Source organism: Megalopta genalis, chromosome 17 (assembly GCF_051020955.1).
Source record: "Megalopta genalis isolate 19385.01 chromosome 17, iyMegGena1_principal, whole genome shotgun sequence".
In the NCBI taxonomy this organism is placed as follows: Eukaryota; Metazoa; Arthropoda; class Insecta; order Hymenoptera; family Halictidae; genus Megalopta; species Megalopta genalis.
Genome location: NC_135029.1, coordinates 3,262,331 through 3,283,217, shown reverse-complemented (window position 1 = coordinate 3,283,217; position 20,887 = coordinate 3,262,331). Strand labels below are relative to the sequence as shown.

General features: G+C 35.9%; 1 protein-coding gene across 1 annotated transcript; it reads left to right on the top strand.

Moving 5' to 3' along the window:
• Positions 1-894: 894 nt before the first annotated feature.
• On the top strand, positions 895-20,164 carry LOC117222873 (uncharacterized). Its single transcript, XM_033474870.2, has 6 exons — positions 895-2,853; positions 12,997-14,973; positions 16,636-16,968; positions 17,669-17,902; positions 18,463-18,936; positions 19,583-20,164. Exons 1-6 carry the CDS (start codon positions 2,839-2,841, stop codon positions 19,601-19,603), a joined length of 3,054 nt encoding a protein of 1,017 aa, XP_033330761.2. The 5' UTR covers positions 895-2,838; the 3' UTR covers positions 19,604-20,164.
• Positions 20,165-20,887: the final 723 nt, after the last annotated feature.

The window sequence follows — 20,887 nt, the reverse complement described above, 5'->3', positions numbered from 1 at the left end:
GTATGATGCTGAGTACACTTACAACATTTTTAAATCTGTACTCCTGAAATGCTGTTGCAAAATCTCTTTTACCATAACTCGGAATCATTTCCAATGGTTGTCTGCTCTTGTTGCTATTGCGATTTCTCTGAGAGAAATTATATACGATATATAATGTAAGATATTATAATTTCTGCAAAAAATAAAGTTTTTGAGGTGACATTTTTTTATAGAACATGTTTACGGTTTTGAAAACATATGGGTATGGCATTTACGCTGCGATTATATTTTCGAAAAGAATGTTTTCCTTACATAAAAAATATATCTACAAATTTATTTCTACATATTCGATTTGTCGTAAAAAATGCTATAAAAACATATATTTTATAAATTTTATCTTACAAATTACTGATAGCCGATGTTCACAGGGCTGCTCCCCCCCCCCTCCCTAAATAAAATGGCATATTAATTTTTCGATGTCTGAAAAGATGTCATCAACCTAACAGTTTTAATCCAAAACATATTTTTTAAAATACTGTATAGCTAAGGAGTTATAATAAAAACAACCTTATGTGAAGAGAGTAAATGTAGATGTTGTGAGACATCAATGAAAATACATTTTCCTTAAGAAGCTGTGTTTTTTTTTTTTTTTTTTTTATTAATACTTTATCTGTTCTTCCTTACGTAAGGACTATAGCAGAAACCGAGGCTACAGTGCATCCATATCATCTAACCGTAAGACTTCTTTCTTCTCGTAATTTAATCGTCTTTGGGAACTACAAATTACTTAAACCCCCCAATCTTTCTAACACGTCTAAAGTACGTTAATCCTATATTTGACAAGAGTTTAATGGATTCGTCAATAAATATTCCGCTATACGATAATGATCTAGACTATGTGCGTACATACAATATATATATTCGCTACACCGACCAAAGTAACGATGATATCCCCGTTATCAGTTGAGACGCTACGTACTGGAAAACATGAACGCGTCTTTTATAGTGTACGCGTGTCTTATTATTGCCATCCTTCCATCGGTAAGGGTTCAACTAGTTCCTTCTGATCAACCCTGCAAATCGGAAGGCAACTTCGAGATCGTCGATGGAACGTGCAAAAATTACTATATTTGCATTTTCAATGGTGTGGCATTACAATCGTACAGCTTAACATGTAGTACACGAACTTTTTTCAACCCCGTTATCGGTTTATGCGCGACGGGGTACGTTTGTGAACAATGAGTGCCAACTACACAATATGACATCTGACAAGAACGCCAGATCCGACAACAACCTCAACAACGGCTGATTGGACACCACCAAATTGTTTTCTCATCCCCAACAACAACTGATTCGATACCAACAACAACAACTGACACCACCACCAACAGCGATGTAACAATCAACACAATTATCTGAAAGTTTTGATTCTGTTTGGATTTAAAAGAACGAACATTCGGCATTTAACATCTGACAGACTACAGAATTAAATGTTATGGTAATTAGAATTACTTCTTCAGAATTTAATTTTATTATCTCCTCCACTGAGAAAACCAGAACCATTAACATTTATATCTATAGCATATATATATATATAGGCTGTTACTTTGAATGATAATGTAGTGTAGATGATTATAATGGAAATTATGGTTCTTATTAAATGATCTATACAAAATTGGATAAAGATCTGCGGTCTAATTATAACTATCTTGAAATCATGTTCGTAATGAATGATTATAATTACTAGTAATAGACTTCATCGAATTTCCATACGATTTACAAGTGGATTACAATTATTAAGTAGCCCAGTAAGCACGACAGTCAATGAATAATTTAAATAATCAATGGAAACATAAGACAGTCGACGAATAACTTAAATAATCAAAGGAAATATAAGTATTATTCATAATTAACGTCGGTAATCATTAATTATGAAACAAATGCTATTTCTGATTATGATTCATCCAAAAGCTTGTTGTTACGTGTATTAGTAATTTTAATAAAAGTTAAATAAATCATTCATTCCAGTCTTACGAATTATCGATTACCAAATATAACAATGATTACTGATTTATTCCAGGGGAACGATTAATTTATAAATGTTTAGAGAGATTGCCGAATATAATCACTCAGTAACGATTAATTCATTAATGATTACAATTATCATTACAAAAGCAGTCAGAAAATAAGCTACTACTGGCTAACTTTGAGTTGGGTAAGTCAGCTCGACTTTTATCTCGAGCAACTTTGAACGTCAGGCAAACTACCCTCAAGATCAAAATGTCACGAGGATCCTAGGTAGGAGAACTTTCGTAGAAGTGAGCCACGTGTGGGAGATCGCGGTAGGTAGGTAGAAAAGGAGTTCGGTTCTTGGAGAGCAAGAGAAAGGACAAGGTGATAGAGAAAGAGGGAAAGCGGGAAGGAAGCAAAGAAGGAGCAAATGTATATAAGCGAGTCGCATGGAAGACGCTCCAATGGACTCTCTCTTTGACCCTAGTGAAGTGTGCACCTTTCTTTCCGTTTTTTCTTCTTTCTCCTTCCTCTTCGAGGTTCCCTCTATACGATTCTCGCGCGGCATCCTTGTGCTTCAACCTTCAACCTGCCGTGAAAACGCGACAGCTTCCGTTCAGCGGCTCGCTATTCGACCGATTCGACGCTATCAAAATGGAACGTTGAATTCGCATCGGCGATTGCTTTGGCTGCTCCTTTTAACCCTCTTTGTTTTCATTGAGCTCGACGAACCGCGATATCGTGAACTTTGCATATAGTTCTCCGGATCGGACGAAAGTGTGATTCCCGCTCGAACGTTGTTTTTGTGATATGTTCCTGAAGGAAAGTACCCGATAAACCCGGATAAAGATGGATGTGCCTCGAGTGAGTACAGGACGAAATTCCAAACACGTGAGACGCGTGATTACACGTGAAAAGTAAAGTGACCTACACAACTACTTACATACGGTCGCCTACTAATTTCTATGTCCTTGAAGTCTCTTCAATTTCCGGTTTTGATTTGCTTCCGCGGTTTTTATGCAATTATGACAGAAATGAACGAGACAAATACACAGCTGTGAGAAGACATTATATGAATTTAAGAATATACTCCTATTACATTCGATTTACTACAGCTTCATTCGGCTTTTGTTTCTTGCAATTGAATTAGAAAATTTTATCATCATTTAAGTCATGTTTAATATAATATGGGAAGTGGCTTAGTAATTAAAATACAATTTTGCAATCTCCTTGCAATGTTATCATTTACTATAATAAAAATCAGTAATTTATAGGTAGGGTTACAAGTGTCAGATGTTGCTAATGCAACCTAGATTAATGTACAAAATTTAGTATTTCTATCGGTAATGTTTCTGGCTAATAAGTTTTGTTAAAATATAAAAGTTTTATAAACACTGACGAATCTTCAAAAATCTGTCCTCCTGAACAACTTCTCTGTACATAAAATTAACACTAGATAAACTAATTCTCTACTTCTTCATATGTTTATTGCTACGCGACAGTTTATTTTGCATACCGTGCGAACACAGAACATTGTTACTAATATTGACATCGTTAAAAAATTGAGACTTATGTACTGGTCAAGTTAGTGTACATATCTAGACGATTTAATTATGACAATAGTGTCGTCTCTATATTGCTAAATTGTGACATTAGCGTGTCTGAAAGAAATCAATTTTTACTGTGTTTAATGTCGTGCTTAATATAATGGGAACGTACGCGATCATTTTTTATTCACCATCGGGTCGAGACTCTCGACTTCACGTGTGTGCTTCATTGATTTTACATATCGTGCATTATGTGATGGGGTAGGAAGTAGATGTTCGACTTTTCAACCATACAGCGTATGTGGCGAAAGCTAAGCCGACGAAGATAAACTGTTGCTTCCAAATAACTGAATTTGTACACAACTTTCCCAATGCAAAAGAAATAATAGGAATTTTCCTTAATCTGTATTTATAATACACTGTGGAATAATGTGCAATATATAATAAATTACAAAATTATTTTACGATGTATAATAAATTACAAAATTATTTCACGATGTATAATAAATTACAAAATTATTTCACGATGTATAATAAATTACAAAATTATTTCACGATGTATAATAAATTACAAAATTATTTCACGATGTATAATAAATTACAAAATTATTTCACGATGTATAATAAATTACAAAATTATTTCACGATGTATAATAAATTACAAAATTATTTCACGATGTATAATAAATTACAAAATTATTTCACGATGTATAATAAATTACAAAATTATTTTACACACACAATATGTATGATATATAACATATTATTTTTATTTTAGTATACAACGAACCCACTTAAATGATTGATTCTGTAGATAATTCATACTGCTCGTACTAGAATCTATATGTACTCCCATTTTATTCACGCTTATAAGAAATATTATTTGTTCTGCTGTTTTTGTATGAGAGTCAAGCATTAAAGTAGGCCAGGCAGTGCAAATTATAAAGCATTATAAGGTCGATTAGGGGTTCAGCAAGTACAACCGTGGTACGCTCAATGAATCGCTGATTTTCTGTAAAAGTGTTCACGCGAAATTAAAGCAAGGAGAAGCTGCTGATTTGCTATGCGGACCGTACAAAGCGAAAGTAAAATGTTACGAATTCGATGTCTGCGGACGTTTAACGAAATACCCGAATTTAACTACTTCCGGAAATGTGAATAGTCTATTCGAGTGACAGAGTAAATGTTTTACAGTTACCAAGTTCCCTGTATTTAAATGGACATTTTATGCAATTGACAATGATAAAAACTACATTGTTAGCGTTCCTTTATGGAAACTTCAATCATAGTTTTCGTGATTTAAATACAGTACGTAAGTATAATACAGATTATAGACAAGCGACGAGTTTGTACTGTAAATAGTACAAATACCTATGCAATAATTAATAAAATTATTCTATTTTTTTGCACATGTACATTCCCAGTTGAACAAGACATGAGAAAATATTTTTAATAAATATAAATATGAAAAAAGAAATCCTACTTTGCTACTAAAATTGTCGAAGGCAATTTAGGTATACTTTCCATAGTTTTTACAATATAATTTCTGTTTACTTATTTTTAAGCAAAAAGTTTACTTATCGCATTAAGGATTAGCAATGATATAATTATTATAAAGTGGTCACTATTCTTTTGTTACAAAGATTAACGATTTCTATTAAAGTATCACAAATACTATTACATTGCCTGCAGTTTAAATAATTTGATTATTCCATTAAGAAATCGTAGTGACATTATCTTTGATCACAGATTACAAGTATTTACGGGCTAATTTGCGTAAACTGATGTCGAATAGAAATCTTACTAGTTTATTCGAATTTTAGCAGAGTTATAAACAAATTAAAACTCTTGCATCTTATTGAACTTATCATTGCATCGAATATCCTGCCTGCGGGTGTATTATAAATTTCCAGTCTTATTTTCACTTCAAGTAATCATTAGCAGTAATAAATCAAGAACCTGTTTATGATTCGTATGCAGTAAGCGAAACTAAACGGCGAAATTTCCTATTCGAAGAGGAAAACGAAGAAGAAGAAGACGAATTAATATTTCAAAGTATATACGTTTTCAAAAGTTGTCGAAAGTCCAAACCGATCTGTACACACCATGAATGACCAATCGTGCATTGTCCAACAAGGACGACGTATAGGATGCGAAGAAAACACATGCTCAGCGCTTTCGAATGATCCTCGTCGTTTGGCATAGTGCCAACAGAGGAGCGAAACTCTTCCGTCTACGACCTAAATCTGTCGCTTTCCGTTTGCACGTTTCTTAACCTTATCATACTGTCAATACAAATTTTCTTCGAACATGCCCGTATACTTATGTCCTTATTTAATCAGCAATAACGTAATCCTCGTTAAGCATGCTTCAATTAATCACGAGCTCGATTTCAGAACGATCCACAGCATTGCGGAAATCCTAAGGCTACTGATTGCTTCACATCGATCACGACTGACATCATTGGAACGAATAAATATTAATTATAGAAATAGAAAATCCTTGCTCTAATTTAACATATCGATCACTTACTGAAATTCGAAGCTTTTTTTATTTTTTACTATCGCATACACGTCCAGAGCCAGTAATGACGAAACTATGAACAGCATATGTTTTTATAGTAAATCTCTTAAATATTTAGTACGAGAAATAATAAAAACCGTAATTAAATTTTCACTTAACGAACTGCTTAAACAAATTTCTGTTTTTTTTTTTTAGCAATCGGAGTTTACTGGTAACGTTGAAATAAAAATTTGAGATCAATATTTTTATATCACTATCGATTTACATCGATTTCGAGAGCTAATTAGAAAGAGTTTATTTGGATGGCAATTAATCGAACTGTTATTTGAATAGCTCCAGGTTCTTAGCTATATATTGATGTTTAATACTAATGTTTGAAAAGTCAACTTACACGATTCGTAGAGTAAATTCTTCCGAATTGACACTCAGGTTGAACATAAAAATGGACAATTTGGGAAGAGGAGGTACGATTATTCGAGCCTCTCGCGCTTCGTTTTTATAGTTGTTGCTAATCGGTAACTATAAAAATGAGCCGCGAATAATCGTATCTCCTCTTCTTAAATTGTCCGTTTTTGTGTACAAGCTAAACGTCAATTAGGTAGAATTTACTGTACTTCTTCTCCCTCTTTCTCTCTCTCGTTCGTTCTTTTTGCCTTAGCGTTCTGTAATTGAGTTCTCTACTTAGGTAGTTTCGTTAAAACCGTTAGAAGTAAGATTTTAACCTTTTAGTTGTCTGTTTTCACAGGATTCCCAGCAAACAGAATCTTCCTGTTGGAAAGTTCGTTTGTCACCGTAATTGCTTCACCGGAAAGTGATACAGAACTCTTATCGGACGTGACAATGCAATAATATGTCAATATTCAGTGTTTCGTTATTTGAACCATAACTATTCTGTCAAATAAAGTTAAGCTGAATAATTGTAATCCTAAAAAATTCAATATTTTATTGAGGTATCGTTTATTAATAGATAATTAAAAAATTTGACGCGATATATTACCAAAAGGATTATAATTTTTAAAAACTTTGTTACTTATTTGGAAAGTTTAATTTAAATTATCATTAAATAATATTTTTTTTTCATCAAAGATAATTCGAAATATTAGTATAATATTGTTGGTCAAGAGTTTCTAATAACCTGACTTGAAAGATTCAGTTGTGGTTTTATTATCTCAGTAAAAGCATCAATTATTTCATTTATGGCAGGAATACAAATGATCGTTTATTTAATAATGTAGTTCTTGTTTCGTATTATTATAGGTACAGGTTTTTACAACATAAAAAAGATTGTATTCGACATGACTCGTATTACTATCATCATTAGTGAGCAATTTAATAGCGCCGGCCATTTATGATACGTGCAACGAAATTCTTATATTCTTTTCTGATACCTTTACACTCGTGTATTATATTTTTGCCATAAATACGATTTACTCATTAACTTTCAAAACTCGAAAATCTGTTTTGTTCAAATATCACAGTAGCAATTATGCTATGTTATTACTAGATAGCAGATCTTTATTCAAAATATGAATTGCCTGCATCTGTCGTCAAAAATAGAAGTAACATAAGACTTGCATTCTTTCATTAATAATTTTAGTAGGTCGAGAGTAATATATCGTGACATTATTAGATGTCAGGTGATTTATTTCATTGAGTTTAATACTATTTTTCACTCTTCACTTGTTTATTCCTTCTTCTTATTTATTTATTATTTATTATTATTTATTATTACTTATTATTTTATTATTTATTTCTTCACAGTTTATTTGTTTTAAAGCGATAAGGTAGAATTCTTTGAAAAAACAATAACGCATTGTATTTTTTATTCTTTGCCAATATTATTATCTCTTTTTTATGAAACACAATGAAAAAATGCTCCTATCAATCTTTCAGTCTAGGTATTACTGATGCCTAGAATCCCGTATCTAGTCTCATTAGCATTCAAATTTCAATTCAACGAAAACAATCTAAATTTTCGATCGTCCGAACTCCAGCGAATGAGATTTGTTGGTATTGTTGAGGGGTTTCTAGCTTTCCGACAGAAAACGTTCTTGATAAGTGACGACATTATTTCAATTCGAGTTAGCCGAGCGGAAGAAAATTGCATTCTCATTATTGGCATTGGTTAGCCTCCACATTCAATCCGGCACATGTGCCGCTCTCGCACAGTCGCGCACGAACACCTCGACACGCGCGCATTACACAGATTACATGCAACCGCATATTACATCTTCTCACTATAGGTCGACTCTCGTAATACCCACAGCCTACTTACCTACATTATCCCTGCTACGTGAGTGTCTCTCCACACACTTGCTATTGCTCTGTGTGAACCACCTACTCTTCAATGAAAAAGAAATCCATATGAAACGTAATTGTCGCGCTAGTTCACGGTAACTTCGGTCAAAATCGAATGCCGGCAGCAAATAATAATGACGCATAAAGACATAGAAAATAGGACAGAAAATAAAAATACTAGCGTTTTTGAAGCAACTATAAATACAGGTTGGTAAAATTAATTGTTAACTTGAACGTTTCTGTTACGTGAAAAAGAATGTTACATTTTTTGTCAATTTGATCGAAATCTTGATTTTACTAGATCGTATTTAGTAACATACGAAGTGCTGTTTCTCAAAAAATCTTTAAATATACTTTATTTAGTGGTTAATTAATTTTATTACGTATGAGAATTAGACAATTTGTCCAATTGACACGGATCGAAATGTAAAAAGTTTGGGAAATGGGAGCTGGGACACAAAGCTTTTCATTTTTAGTTCTTGCTTTGTAGAAACCAGTTTCGATTTACGTCAGTCAGTTTGAACTGCTCTATTATCTTGTATTATTTGTAATATTCATTTTTTTTCATTGGCAAGGCTTATTTATTTACTTTACCGTTTTCGTGCATTCGTAATGGTTGAACGAGATTTTGACAAGCCTGTCATTTATTTTAATAGGCACCAATCATTATGTGTAGATATGTATAATGAATTTTTGAAAACAGTTTTGCCAGCAGAACACTTTTACACCAATAAGTAGTCTGTATCATTAATAATGAAGAAAGCCTGCTAAAGAAGAAGAATTTATTAGCACCATCGGTATTGAAGTCATGATCTAGAAGAACACTTCACATTGACGAGGAACAAAGTTCCTCCATTAATACCTAATCCTTAATAGATGATGCAATGTAATACTTTTATTAGAGAATTTCAAGTACAGTCATGTTTTGAAGATACATCAAGACTTGAATGTTTCCTTTTTTTTTTTATCAAAGACTTCAGACTCGGAATTCGATAAAAATATAGCTCTACAAACGAGGCTTGTCATCCTGACTTCACGACCGACTGATTTGATTTGTATAATCTTATCGCTCGTCTGTAGTTTCAACCATTGCTGCGGATCATGGTAAAATTGCGCAAAATTGTTTATCTCGGTCTCGCTTGTCTGGTGTGCACATCATTTGACTAATTATAACGCTCGTAATGATTTGATTGTTCTGTGAAACGCCTTAAGAACGCGCGACGCGTTTCATTGCGATAATTCACTTTTTCCTGATGTTTAGAAAATGATACAGTTTAAACCAATTCTCACAGAAATCCTCGAGCAACCTGAAAAATAGTGTAGTTGAAATTGGAAAGTATACAATTCAAGTGAACAATCTCATTTAAGAAATTGAATACAAACAAAGAAGTGTGACAATCGATCGAATGAAAAAATTAAGGGTTCAGCTTACGGTGATTATGCTTTTTAAAATATTATTATAAATTGTAATTATATAAGGAAAAGTTACGCGTTGAAATCTATAATTTCGATGAAAATGAAAGAAAATACAAATGAACATTTTTCATTTCAGCTGAAGCTCGTCCGTAGCTCGACGGTTTTCTTATAAATAATATCCTTATACAAATTTGTTATATTATATTAATCCAAATAATTGTTCATGTTACTCATGAAATTATCATCGCTTTCGAAGAATATCTTTTGAGCAATTTTCAGCTGTTGTTGATCTTAGATTTTGAAATGATTGTATGGGGTAATTATTGATTGACAACGCGTTAAACGTGGTAGACATCGGCCTTGTCGCGGAACAGTTTTGAAGCGCAACTGCGTTTGGATTCGAGCACACGAATCGTGAACGAATCGGTAACCACGGTTCAATTATAGTAGTTCTAACAACCTATAGAGAACGTACTCGCCGGATAATCATTAATCCGATCGCGGAAGTACGGGACACGTTAACTTTGACGTTAGTAGGTTTAAAAGTGATATGAGGTGACTGTACATTTTTTTTCCGTTCGTTCACTTTCTTATGCAGTTCCGGTTCTGTCGGCAAGTACGGCAACTCGCGTGCATACTCTCGTTCTCTCTCACACATCTGCATATTTTCCTACGGACGTAAAATAGCACGTGGAGTGCCACGGGAACACCATTGAATTCGTGACCTGTGAGAAACTCGTAAGCAGTAGTTGGTCGCGCAGATCTTCACTGCGCTTGATTTTATACTGTTCTTGCTCCCCTTTCACTGCCAAGTCCACGTCCTTTCCAATAATTTTATTGAAAATCCTCGTTTTTGCGTAAATTCGGGACAATTTTACTTCAAACGGAAATAAGAAATAACTATTTGAGATAATCCGTCTCGTACCGAAACTTTGAATGCTGTTATTAGAAAATAAAGGAAGATGTCGATTCGTTTGAAAGATAATAGCAATTTCAAATAACGAATTATTTCGTTGCTTTCTTATTTCTAATATGATGAAAGAAGTAATCCGCAAAATAGTATGCAACGGAAAGATTCTATCTGAAGAAATCTTTAAACATCAATTTGCTTTAAGCTAAGCTTTCTTTGAAAAGTTCACCCTTAAGAGATTTTTGTCTGGGTTCATCTGATATCGTCTCGAAAGAAAATAATCGTTCCACTGTTGTCGAAGATGGAAGATGACTCATTCTTTTGAAAAATGTTTCTTGTTATCGGATAAGCATTCAAGATAATCTTGATCGATCCTTTTATGTGACTGTGGAAGTCAGTATAAGTCGGACTGGGTAATTTAACAATTTTCTCAAATGATTAGTTCAAATTAATTATTTGAACATTATTTGAAATAACATTTGAAGCAATGTATTATTTTACTTTATAATTATCTGAAATAATTTTTCAGGTCATTATAAAGTAGAATGATACGTTATTTCAAATAATATTTCGAATAATGTTATGCCAAAAGTGATCACAGGAATGGAAATAATTACAAAATAAAACAAAATGTTACTTGAAATAATGTCTCAAATAATGTTGTTTCAAATATGCCTAGATCTGGTTTTGAAAATATTTCGTCAATCATTTGTATGTCAAAGGCGACACTATTTACATTAGTTGATAATAAAACGCATACAAACATATTATGAAGTGCAGTTTTAACGATTATCGAGTGTCATAAGCAATGTAGCCAACTATGTAGGGATGTGTGCCATGTATTAATTATTTAATTAATATACATCAAGCAACATGAATATTGAAGCGAGATAATAGGACACATTAAAATCCTATACTGTCGCAATAAAACTACTTTTCTTATTTCTTTCAATCAATTCTACAACTAACATACTGCTGTAAAATAGTAAGCTGTATATCGCCATTAAGTTCCATTTCCGTTATTAATGTGTGTGTGTGTGTGTGTGTAGGTTTTCTGCAGAATTAACGTTCCTAAATGAGTGGTAATCCACCGAAGAAGTTTATCGTTAAATTTATTTTTACCTCGAATTTCTACATCAATTCTGTATGTGATTTAGAATAAAATATAATCAATAATCACCTGACGTGATTTTTATTTAGAATAAAATATTTAGTACAGTACCTGCGTATTTAGTACGATTTGATTATCGTGGTGTAACGGTGCGTCATATTATTATCGAGGTCGGCATAAATAAATTAATAAAAATATTTGGGAATAATTCCTCCTGAAATGTAATTAGTATAACAATTAGTGTAATTATTTGCTTTAAGTGAAACTGTTGGTTTGTTCTAGAATAACACAAAACAATTACCCATGTATGTTTCTCAGGAAGTGATCCACTTTTGGCCCATCTTGGGCGCACGTTTCATGCTTATCGATTTCTGCGACGAGCGTGCAATCTTTCTAACACAATTCATATAGCGTCGCGACGTGTAATAAAAGTTAATTTTTCGATTAGTCCAGCACGCTCGCTACGTATCCTAATAGATATAAAGATAAAATTCTACGAAATTCTGAAATTATAAAAGCAGTAGAGAGATAGGAACTAGAACACAATTGTTTTTACGATCTTATTTTTGAAAAATTAATTATATCAACTTAACGAAGTCTTTAAATTGCAAACGAAGCAAGCAAACGAAGGTTTTCTTCATATTTTATCTGTCGGTATGAATGGATATAATTTCTAGAATTCATTTAAAATTGAAAAACGCAGGACATTGAAATCTCGAATTTTGGAGAAGATTCCGATAACAAACATTAACAAAGTAAATAATTTATGATTACTGATAAAAATAGAGCAGAACTTCTTTAAATATTTTTTATTAAATAAACATCTTTCATAAAGAAAGATACGAAGTTCTTACTGTTCTCGTTTAACCCGAGAAAGATAACCTACGTCGCAGAGGCGCCTGCGAAGACTGTTGATTTTTGTTAATTTTTCATAGAGGTCTAGTGATTTAAGTTTAAAATTACTTAAAATATAAAAAAATATAATATAAATGCATTTTATTTTGACAATAATGCCAAACCTTTAAAATGACTAGATTAACTTAAATAAATATCCATTGTTAGTATAAAATTGACGCCTTAGAAAAGCATGCGCCTCTGAAGCGTATGGTTATCTTTTACGTACGTTGTCATATGGTTATCTTTCTAGGGTTAAACTTCCGACATTTCGTATGCACCAACCTAATGATGTCGCGTGGTTACAGATTTTCTTAGCATTCCTACTACTGGTCCTCGTATGCGGAACATCTTCGACCTTGAAAAATGATCGAGGAGGGTCGTCCTTCAGCGGCCGAGGACCCGTCAGACTGAGTCGAAGGATCGCGTTAAACGAATATCTCGTCCCGCCACCACCACCAAGACAGCATCCGTTTCGATCGGGAAGGCTAGCCAATCCTCAACCAGCGGAACCTCCCGGCTATTTTTCGAAACTGATGAATTGGTTGAGTCCGTTCGGTTTCGGCGCTCCTGGATCAATGCCGTTGAAACCACCCCCGTACCACGAACCCTCTTTCCCTCCGCCACCTCAAGGTCACGCTACGCCGTTTAATTTACACGCTGGAGCCTCGCACCCGCCTCCGCCGCCGCATCCTCCGGCTGGACCACCGTCCGACTTACCCCTGTACCCACCTCTTAATCCACCACCCAGTCATCCTGGCCCAGCCTTCACGCCTCCTCTGAACACACATCCCGTTCTGCCTCTGAGTTCTCCTCCTGGTCAGCCTGCACCACTCTACAAGCCTCCTCCGGCCGCCTTACACGAGCCGAAACATTATCTTCCTCCTCAACAACCGAAAGGGAAGTCCTGCAACCCTTGCAACAAGGTTCCCTGGATACCGATGCAGGGTAGCGAGCATCAACCGAACCAATACCCGCCCGCGCCGCAACCCTCGAACGGTTATCTTCCTCCCAGCAACCATGGAAGTCACGACGCTCAGTACGCTGCTTCTCACGACATCAGGGTCCCGGACTTCCCTCGCGTGCAGGCCCAACAAAACGGGCAAGCAGGCGCGATAGCTCCGGTTCAGAATCCGCTGTTGCAGCCTAATCCGGTGCCACCGCTTTACAGCGCGGAACATTTCGGCCAACCCTCGCGGAATCCTCCGACCGAAGGCTTCGGGCTTGAACCGCCGCCCGCGCCTTTACCATCGTCGGTCCTCGAAGGACATTTCAGCGACGTCGGGAACCACGATCAGACATCCAGCGGGACGCAAATAAATCAAGACCAAGCGAACGTCGTGCCGCAGAGCCATGGGGCAGGGATCGATAACGGATTGAACGAACACGCAGCATCGTTCGGCGCGTCTGACCTCGACAATCAGTCCGTAATCTATGGGACACCCGTGGATCAGGAGTACCTCGAACCGCTGAACCACGGAGCTTCGATCCAAGATAACCCGGTCGCGAGCTTCGGGTCGTCCGACGTTGGTCACGTAGAGGATCATGGATTCGCTAGTCAGAACGGGGATGCCTATCGAGAATCATTCGAACCGAACCCGGGTCACGATGCTGGCGCGCATTATTTGGGCCCGGACTTGGGCCCAACTAGCTACGACAGCGCTCGTTTTGGCAACCAGGCTGCCGGGAACTTGAATTATCAATATTCGGACGATTTGTCGCCCAGCAGTAGCGTGGTCAAAGACACCCGCGCGGACGCGACCACGAAGAACGAGTCGATATACATCGAGCAGTCGCCGTTGCTGGACTTGACGAAGGAAAGCGAGAGTCGCGGCGAAGCGCAGTGGCAATCGCAAATAACCACCGACGGAAATGCTCTGGAACCAACAACCACTTACCATTTCGACGCTATCAACACGTTCCTCGACAACTCGTCGAGCTTCGGTGGTCTGACAGATTCTTACGGTTCGTCGAATCATCAGGATGTCGACGTTTACGGACAGTCGACGCCGTCGACGTTCGGTCTCTCTGAGAACAACGAGGGACGTTACACGGAGACGGCGACCGTTGGTTCACAGTTTACGAATCAGCAAGACGTTTTGCACGCAGCGACGTCCGGCCAATCGGGATACGTCTGGACCAGTTTGTTGTTGGACAATCCGGATTCGAAGAACGAGTCGCAGAGGCATAAAGAAGCTCCGAATTTCGAACAGCAGGCTAGGCCGGATTCGAGGGATACGAACGAAACGGGCCAGAAACAGCAGAATACGAAACGGAATAAACAAGTAAGTCTAATATATTCTTAACCCTTTCGCTACGGGCGGATTCTCCGTCGCGGTACTTCTGCTGAACAGAGCGCTGCGACATCACTGCACGCTACGCGACGGCGATCGTCAGCGGAAGTCGGAAGTTTGAATTGAATGAATTTTTCCAACGAAAAAATTTTTCTCCAAAGGGTATTTATAAATAAAGGGTATTCCAGGGTATTTTATAACGTCTTAGCATGCGCTCTTTTTTACAGTATGAGAGGAAATAACATTATGCAATATAATGCATCTTTTGGAGGGCCACTATAGTGGCCCGTAGTACCTCAATGGCATCATATGGAAAGCCACTGTAGTGGTCCGTAGTACCTCAGTGGCACCAAATGGAAAGCCACTATAGTGGTCCGTAGTACCTCAATGGCATCATATGGAAAGCCACTGTAGTGGTCCGTAGTACCTCAGTGGCACCAAATGGAAAGCCACTATAGTGGTCCGTAGTACCTCAGTGGCACCAAATGGAAAGCCACTATAGTGGTCCGTAGTACCTCAGTGGCACCATATGGAAAGCCACTATAGTAGCCCGTAGTACCTCAGTGGCATCTTATGAAACGCTACTATAGTGGCCTATAGTACCTCAGTGACATCTTAAGGAAGGCCACTATAGTGGCCCACAGTACCTCAGTGGCATCTTATGGAGGGCCACTATAGTGGCCCGTAGTACTTCAGTGGCATAATATGGAAGGCCACTATAGTGGCCTGTAGTACTTCAGTGGCATCTTATGGAGGGCCACTATAGTGGCCCGTAGTACCTCAGTGGCACCAAATGGAAAGCCACTATAGTGGTCCGTAGTACCTCAGTGGCACCAAATGGAAAGCCACTATAGTGGTCCGTAGTACCTCAGTGGCATCATATGGAAAGCCACTATAGTGGTCCGTAGTACCTCAATGGCATCATATGGAAAGCCACTATAGTGGTCCGTAGTAGCGAAAGGGTTAATTTGTGTCCGATTCTGGCGTCTGGTATCTTTATAAAGCAATAATTTGATTTTAGCATGTTCTTGTACACGAAATCTTTCGAAGCACATAGACTACGTTTTCGTACTTATTTTTCGATTTTCTAGTTTTTCTAGTCTCGCTTACGAAATTGTAATTGTTTCCAACCTATTTCTAACGTTTCGTGTATAACAATACAAATTGGTTGACACGCGTAACGATCGATCAATAAAAATAGTAATTTTTAATCATTAGTTAATAGTTGTTATAGTGTTGCGTGTGATGACGTATGCTCTATCATTGTTCCCAGGAGCAACTTAAAAACAACGTTCGAAAATCGTTACCGAAAAAGATTATAAAGCGACTGCTGCAAAATATACATTTTATTAAATCTTAAAAAGTCGTATTGCCGATATTGTCATATTGGTATAAGTTACATTGATCGATTCGAAATGTTTTCTCGATGAAAACGAATCGAAATTCGCGAAGATTAAGTCAGTACTGACGAAACTTCACTCGCGGCAAACCAATAAACCTAGTTTCTGGGACTGTCACAGCGGTGACATCGCATAAATTTCATTGACAATCCGCACGTATCACCGTGTTGGTAATCGCTTGTTCTTGCGTACAGGGACTCCGAGTTCAGTGGACAGAAAATGTGTTCTTTATTACGAAATAATGCTGTTTTAGGTGCAAGTCATAATACCGTACACGTCAGATTACACGCCAATACCATTCCAACAATCTTCCGGAGATTGGAGCGTGAAAAATAATCGTGAAAGGACACAACCGAGGAAAATTCCACTGTCCAGTGATCCGAATATTAATGATTATGTTCAACAAGAATCCAGAAACGATATTCGACTGATCAATCAATTACAAGCGCAATTCAACCTGAACGATTCATACAAAACGAACATAAGAATGTCCCAAGCGAGGCTCAACGATACAAGAACCATCAAAGCAAACAGTTCTATCGATGTTCGGAGGTTGCAGAAGAATATTGACAACTGGACGATACAAGTAAGATACAATTTGTTTAATTAATTTGATGTTCTTCGATGTTAACCATGTGCTGTACAATGTCTTTCACATCTGCATTGATTGACACTTATTTGTCGTTAATAAAGTACTATTAGTATTATTTATTTAATACAATACAGGAAAGTTTCCTATTATACTTATGTTAGTTAACTGTAAGTATAATTTACATAGTTGCCTAGTTGTTTCATTGTGTTAATTAATGACGCATGAGTTTACTATCGGAGAAATAATAAAATAAAAGAAATTATTCTTATTAAGAGGGAATAAAATAAAATACAATATAATATAATATAAAGTAAAATAAAATATATACGGAGAATGATCTTAAAAGTGTGAAGTTTTCAATAATTTTGTTTCCATTTAAAACGAGTGAACGATACCCATATTTAGTAGATTATGTTCGAAATCATCAAAACAGGTCCGACGTATCGTAATGCAAGGGGTTGACGAATATTCAATTTTGATATGCACAAAACGAGAATTGAATAATGCTTATAGGAAGAAATCATTTGTTTCAAAAAGTGCTCGAACATTAATGGAACAATAACAGTTTAAATGTCGAAAGTTTTCCGAAAATTGACGATTTAATGTTCAAATACTTGTTGCAAAGTGACGTGATACGTTGTATTTCCAAAATAAAAAGAATCAAATCTGGAATAACGTAAAATTTATTATTCAGGAATACTCGAAACCAACACCGTCCAGTACTATTGTACCAAGTTCTTCACATCCTTATCTTCTGCCATCTAAGAAAATTCCGACAGAGTACTTAACAACAACCGAACCCGGCGACCAGACGAATGAATCGAAAGACAGCAGGGAGAGCGTGAAGTCGTATTCTTTAGCTGGCTTTAGCTTCAACGAAGTGGATCACGAAGGTTCATCCAGCAATCATATCGAAACAGTTCAATCGGTAATTTTCTTTCAAATTTTATAAAATGTACTGTCATTTAATCGACGAGAATGCATGACAATTGGTTGAATGTTATTCAAAGTGTTCCTTCTGTTATCAATCGTACTAATTAAAAGGTGTCATACTGCAAGTTTATAATATTTATGCTTTCTAGTGACAAAGTGCCAAAGTTGATAAACAATAAAATATTAGAAAATTACAACGCGTATAATGGTAACATACGATTGTTAGTTAAATATCAGAAAAAAGACATATTATGATTTGTGTTAACATTAAAAACTCCAGGCTTATATGCCTTCTTATGACAAAAAAGAATAACAATTTTATTTCAACCCATGCTTTTACATTCAGGTTACAGTTAATAAGCCATATTATTATTTTATTTCTTTTTTTCATTTCCTGTATCGTTTCAACTTGTAATTATCATTCTTTCATCTGTACGAGCATGACACTTTTATAAAGTCGAACATTTTGAGAAAACTTCAGAATAAAGCAATGTTTCGGCGGACAATTGAACTATTAAAATAGTAGTCACGATAGTATTGAATTTTATTTTGTAGCCAGTGCAAGTCGTGCGAGTAGAAACATCGAAATCGTCGTCCGGTGACTCTGAAAGTACAAATAAAGCTACAACAGAACGAGATCAAAGTTGGGGAGGATATTCTGTGACGATATCGCCGGTGAACAAAGAAAAAATTTACGTGGTGACGCCGCAGTCGGTCCCAGCGACGTCTCCTAAGACGAGTTTCGAGAAACAGAAAAGGGAGAACTTGCAGAAAACGAATCAATTGAACGAGAGTAATTCGAAAAACAGTAACGACAGCACGGATGGATTCGATGCGATCGAGAAAGCTTACCAGGTGCTTCCACAAGCGGTGAATAATTTAGCGGTCGCGTCCACTGGGAAGGAAGAGATTCCTTTATGGGGAATCATGGAGCACGAAGAATTTGCTACCCTGAATTTAGAAGGAAACGATGATGAAGCGGCTGATGATGTCGTGGACGGACCGGTGCTTTATACCGGACACTCGAAGGTAGAAAGATAGAGAAAATAATGAAAAGTTTCTTGTTGAAGTTTTTTGAGATCGTCAGAATTTATTCTTACATCTCATTGAGTTTGTTTTCTAAATTAATACTTTATTTACCGGAAGCCTAATAATAGGCTTCCTGAACATTAAGTCGCATGCGAAAGAAGCTCGATCATTTTCTGTTAAATAATAACATTAGAAGCAATCACTACATATCATTAATCCAAATAATTTGTGGAATTGCGGATAAAATTGTTGTCGCTTTTAAACAATTTTTTAAGAAATTTTCAATTTTGAAACGACTATTAGAAAACTAGCGGTGCATGAAGTGTATTCAGTTGCAGAAACAGAATCGCGCAATTTAAATAGCATATTTATTTATTTATTTATTTATTAATTTACGGATAAACGAAATCGATTAGATAAGAAATACACGTTACAGTGACGGATAAAACTTAAGTAAACATAATGTTTATCGAAGATTTGAGCACGGAAGAGGAAGTATCGAAAAGTTTAGCATACGTATGAACGTATTAGTAACAGCACATTTCATTATTTATGGATATAAACGTGTACTAAATTCTAATATCACTTTGGTGTAAGTGATTTGTTGTTAAGCGAATAAGTGATGTCAAATAAATGTTGTTTACAGGTTTCGCGCGCTAAGCGATGATAAGAGGATACTGTCGCGAATATGTGAGAGTTAGGAACAATACTAAATAACTGCCAATAATTAGTGAATTTCTAACTTTACAAAACACATGTATTCCTGTTACTTTAATGATAACTACACCGTAATATACAAACGAAAACATTTTCGACGGTCGAGTGTAAGCATGGAACTTTGCAATGGCCAGTGAGTATTTATACTTTCTATACGTTTAAGTCGTTTGTAAAATAATAGATAATTTTGTAAAAAGACTCGAACAATGTTAAGTCTTCGATAAAAAAGTAAGTACTTCAATTGATTTTTCTATAAGAACGATCATTCTATAATCACGGAATACTGCACGAACATTAAGTATGACAATACCTTTACATTTATGCAGACAGTATTTTTAACATTGGTGCTTTGTAAATATATATATATACATATATACGTATACATACATTATATGACGATTAAGATACGATTAGTACGATAAGCGTGAATTAATCGTAAGCGTAACTATTAGTGCACTGCAGTGTAAATTTTCTAGTTAATATTGTATTATATTAAAAAGTTTATTGGCAACTGTTTGTTCGCGTTATAAAATGTTAAATAAACCATATGGTATTAATTACAAAACTTATTCGTGAATTTAGAAATACGATATGTGTGCGTGTGAATATTTAACATTCAATAACACCGATAGATTTTAGCAACGAATGATAATTATTAATTTGTCTGTTTGTCCAAGAGAGTTTCTCCCAGCGACTTTCCTTCGCTTTGCTATATTTTCTCCAAAAAAGACAAAAAGACGGAAACAAAACCTTACAGCTTTTCCTTATCCTCACTTTCGATGGTTTCACGTAATTGGTAACCGGCCAAACGGCTTCGGCAATTTGTATTCAGACGTCGGCGTCGCTGCACATTCATACGTATAGAGCATGCCGAAAGATTGACAATGTTTCTGACTTTCCCGATTATACGGTGAAAGGAGATCATATTCCGGTTCACGTTGTCCCATCGATTGAAAAGTGCAGACACTTTACCATAACTTCGTGACTGAAATTTAAGAAGATGCTACTCTCTAATTTCCTTACAATTTAAAGCGTCGCAAAGGCACCGTAGAAACAGGAACAAAGTTAACTTTGACATTTAAGATAAACGAGCCCATGAGAGAATCACTCGTTGAGTTGAAGAAGGATTATATTGGCCGTGATTCTATTATGATTCTATTAAAGAAGATATTCTATTGATTGAGATGCAGATTTCTCTTGCCTTTATTATAATACTTAATATCTCCTTAAGATA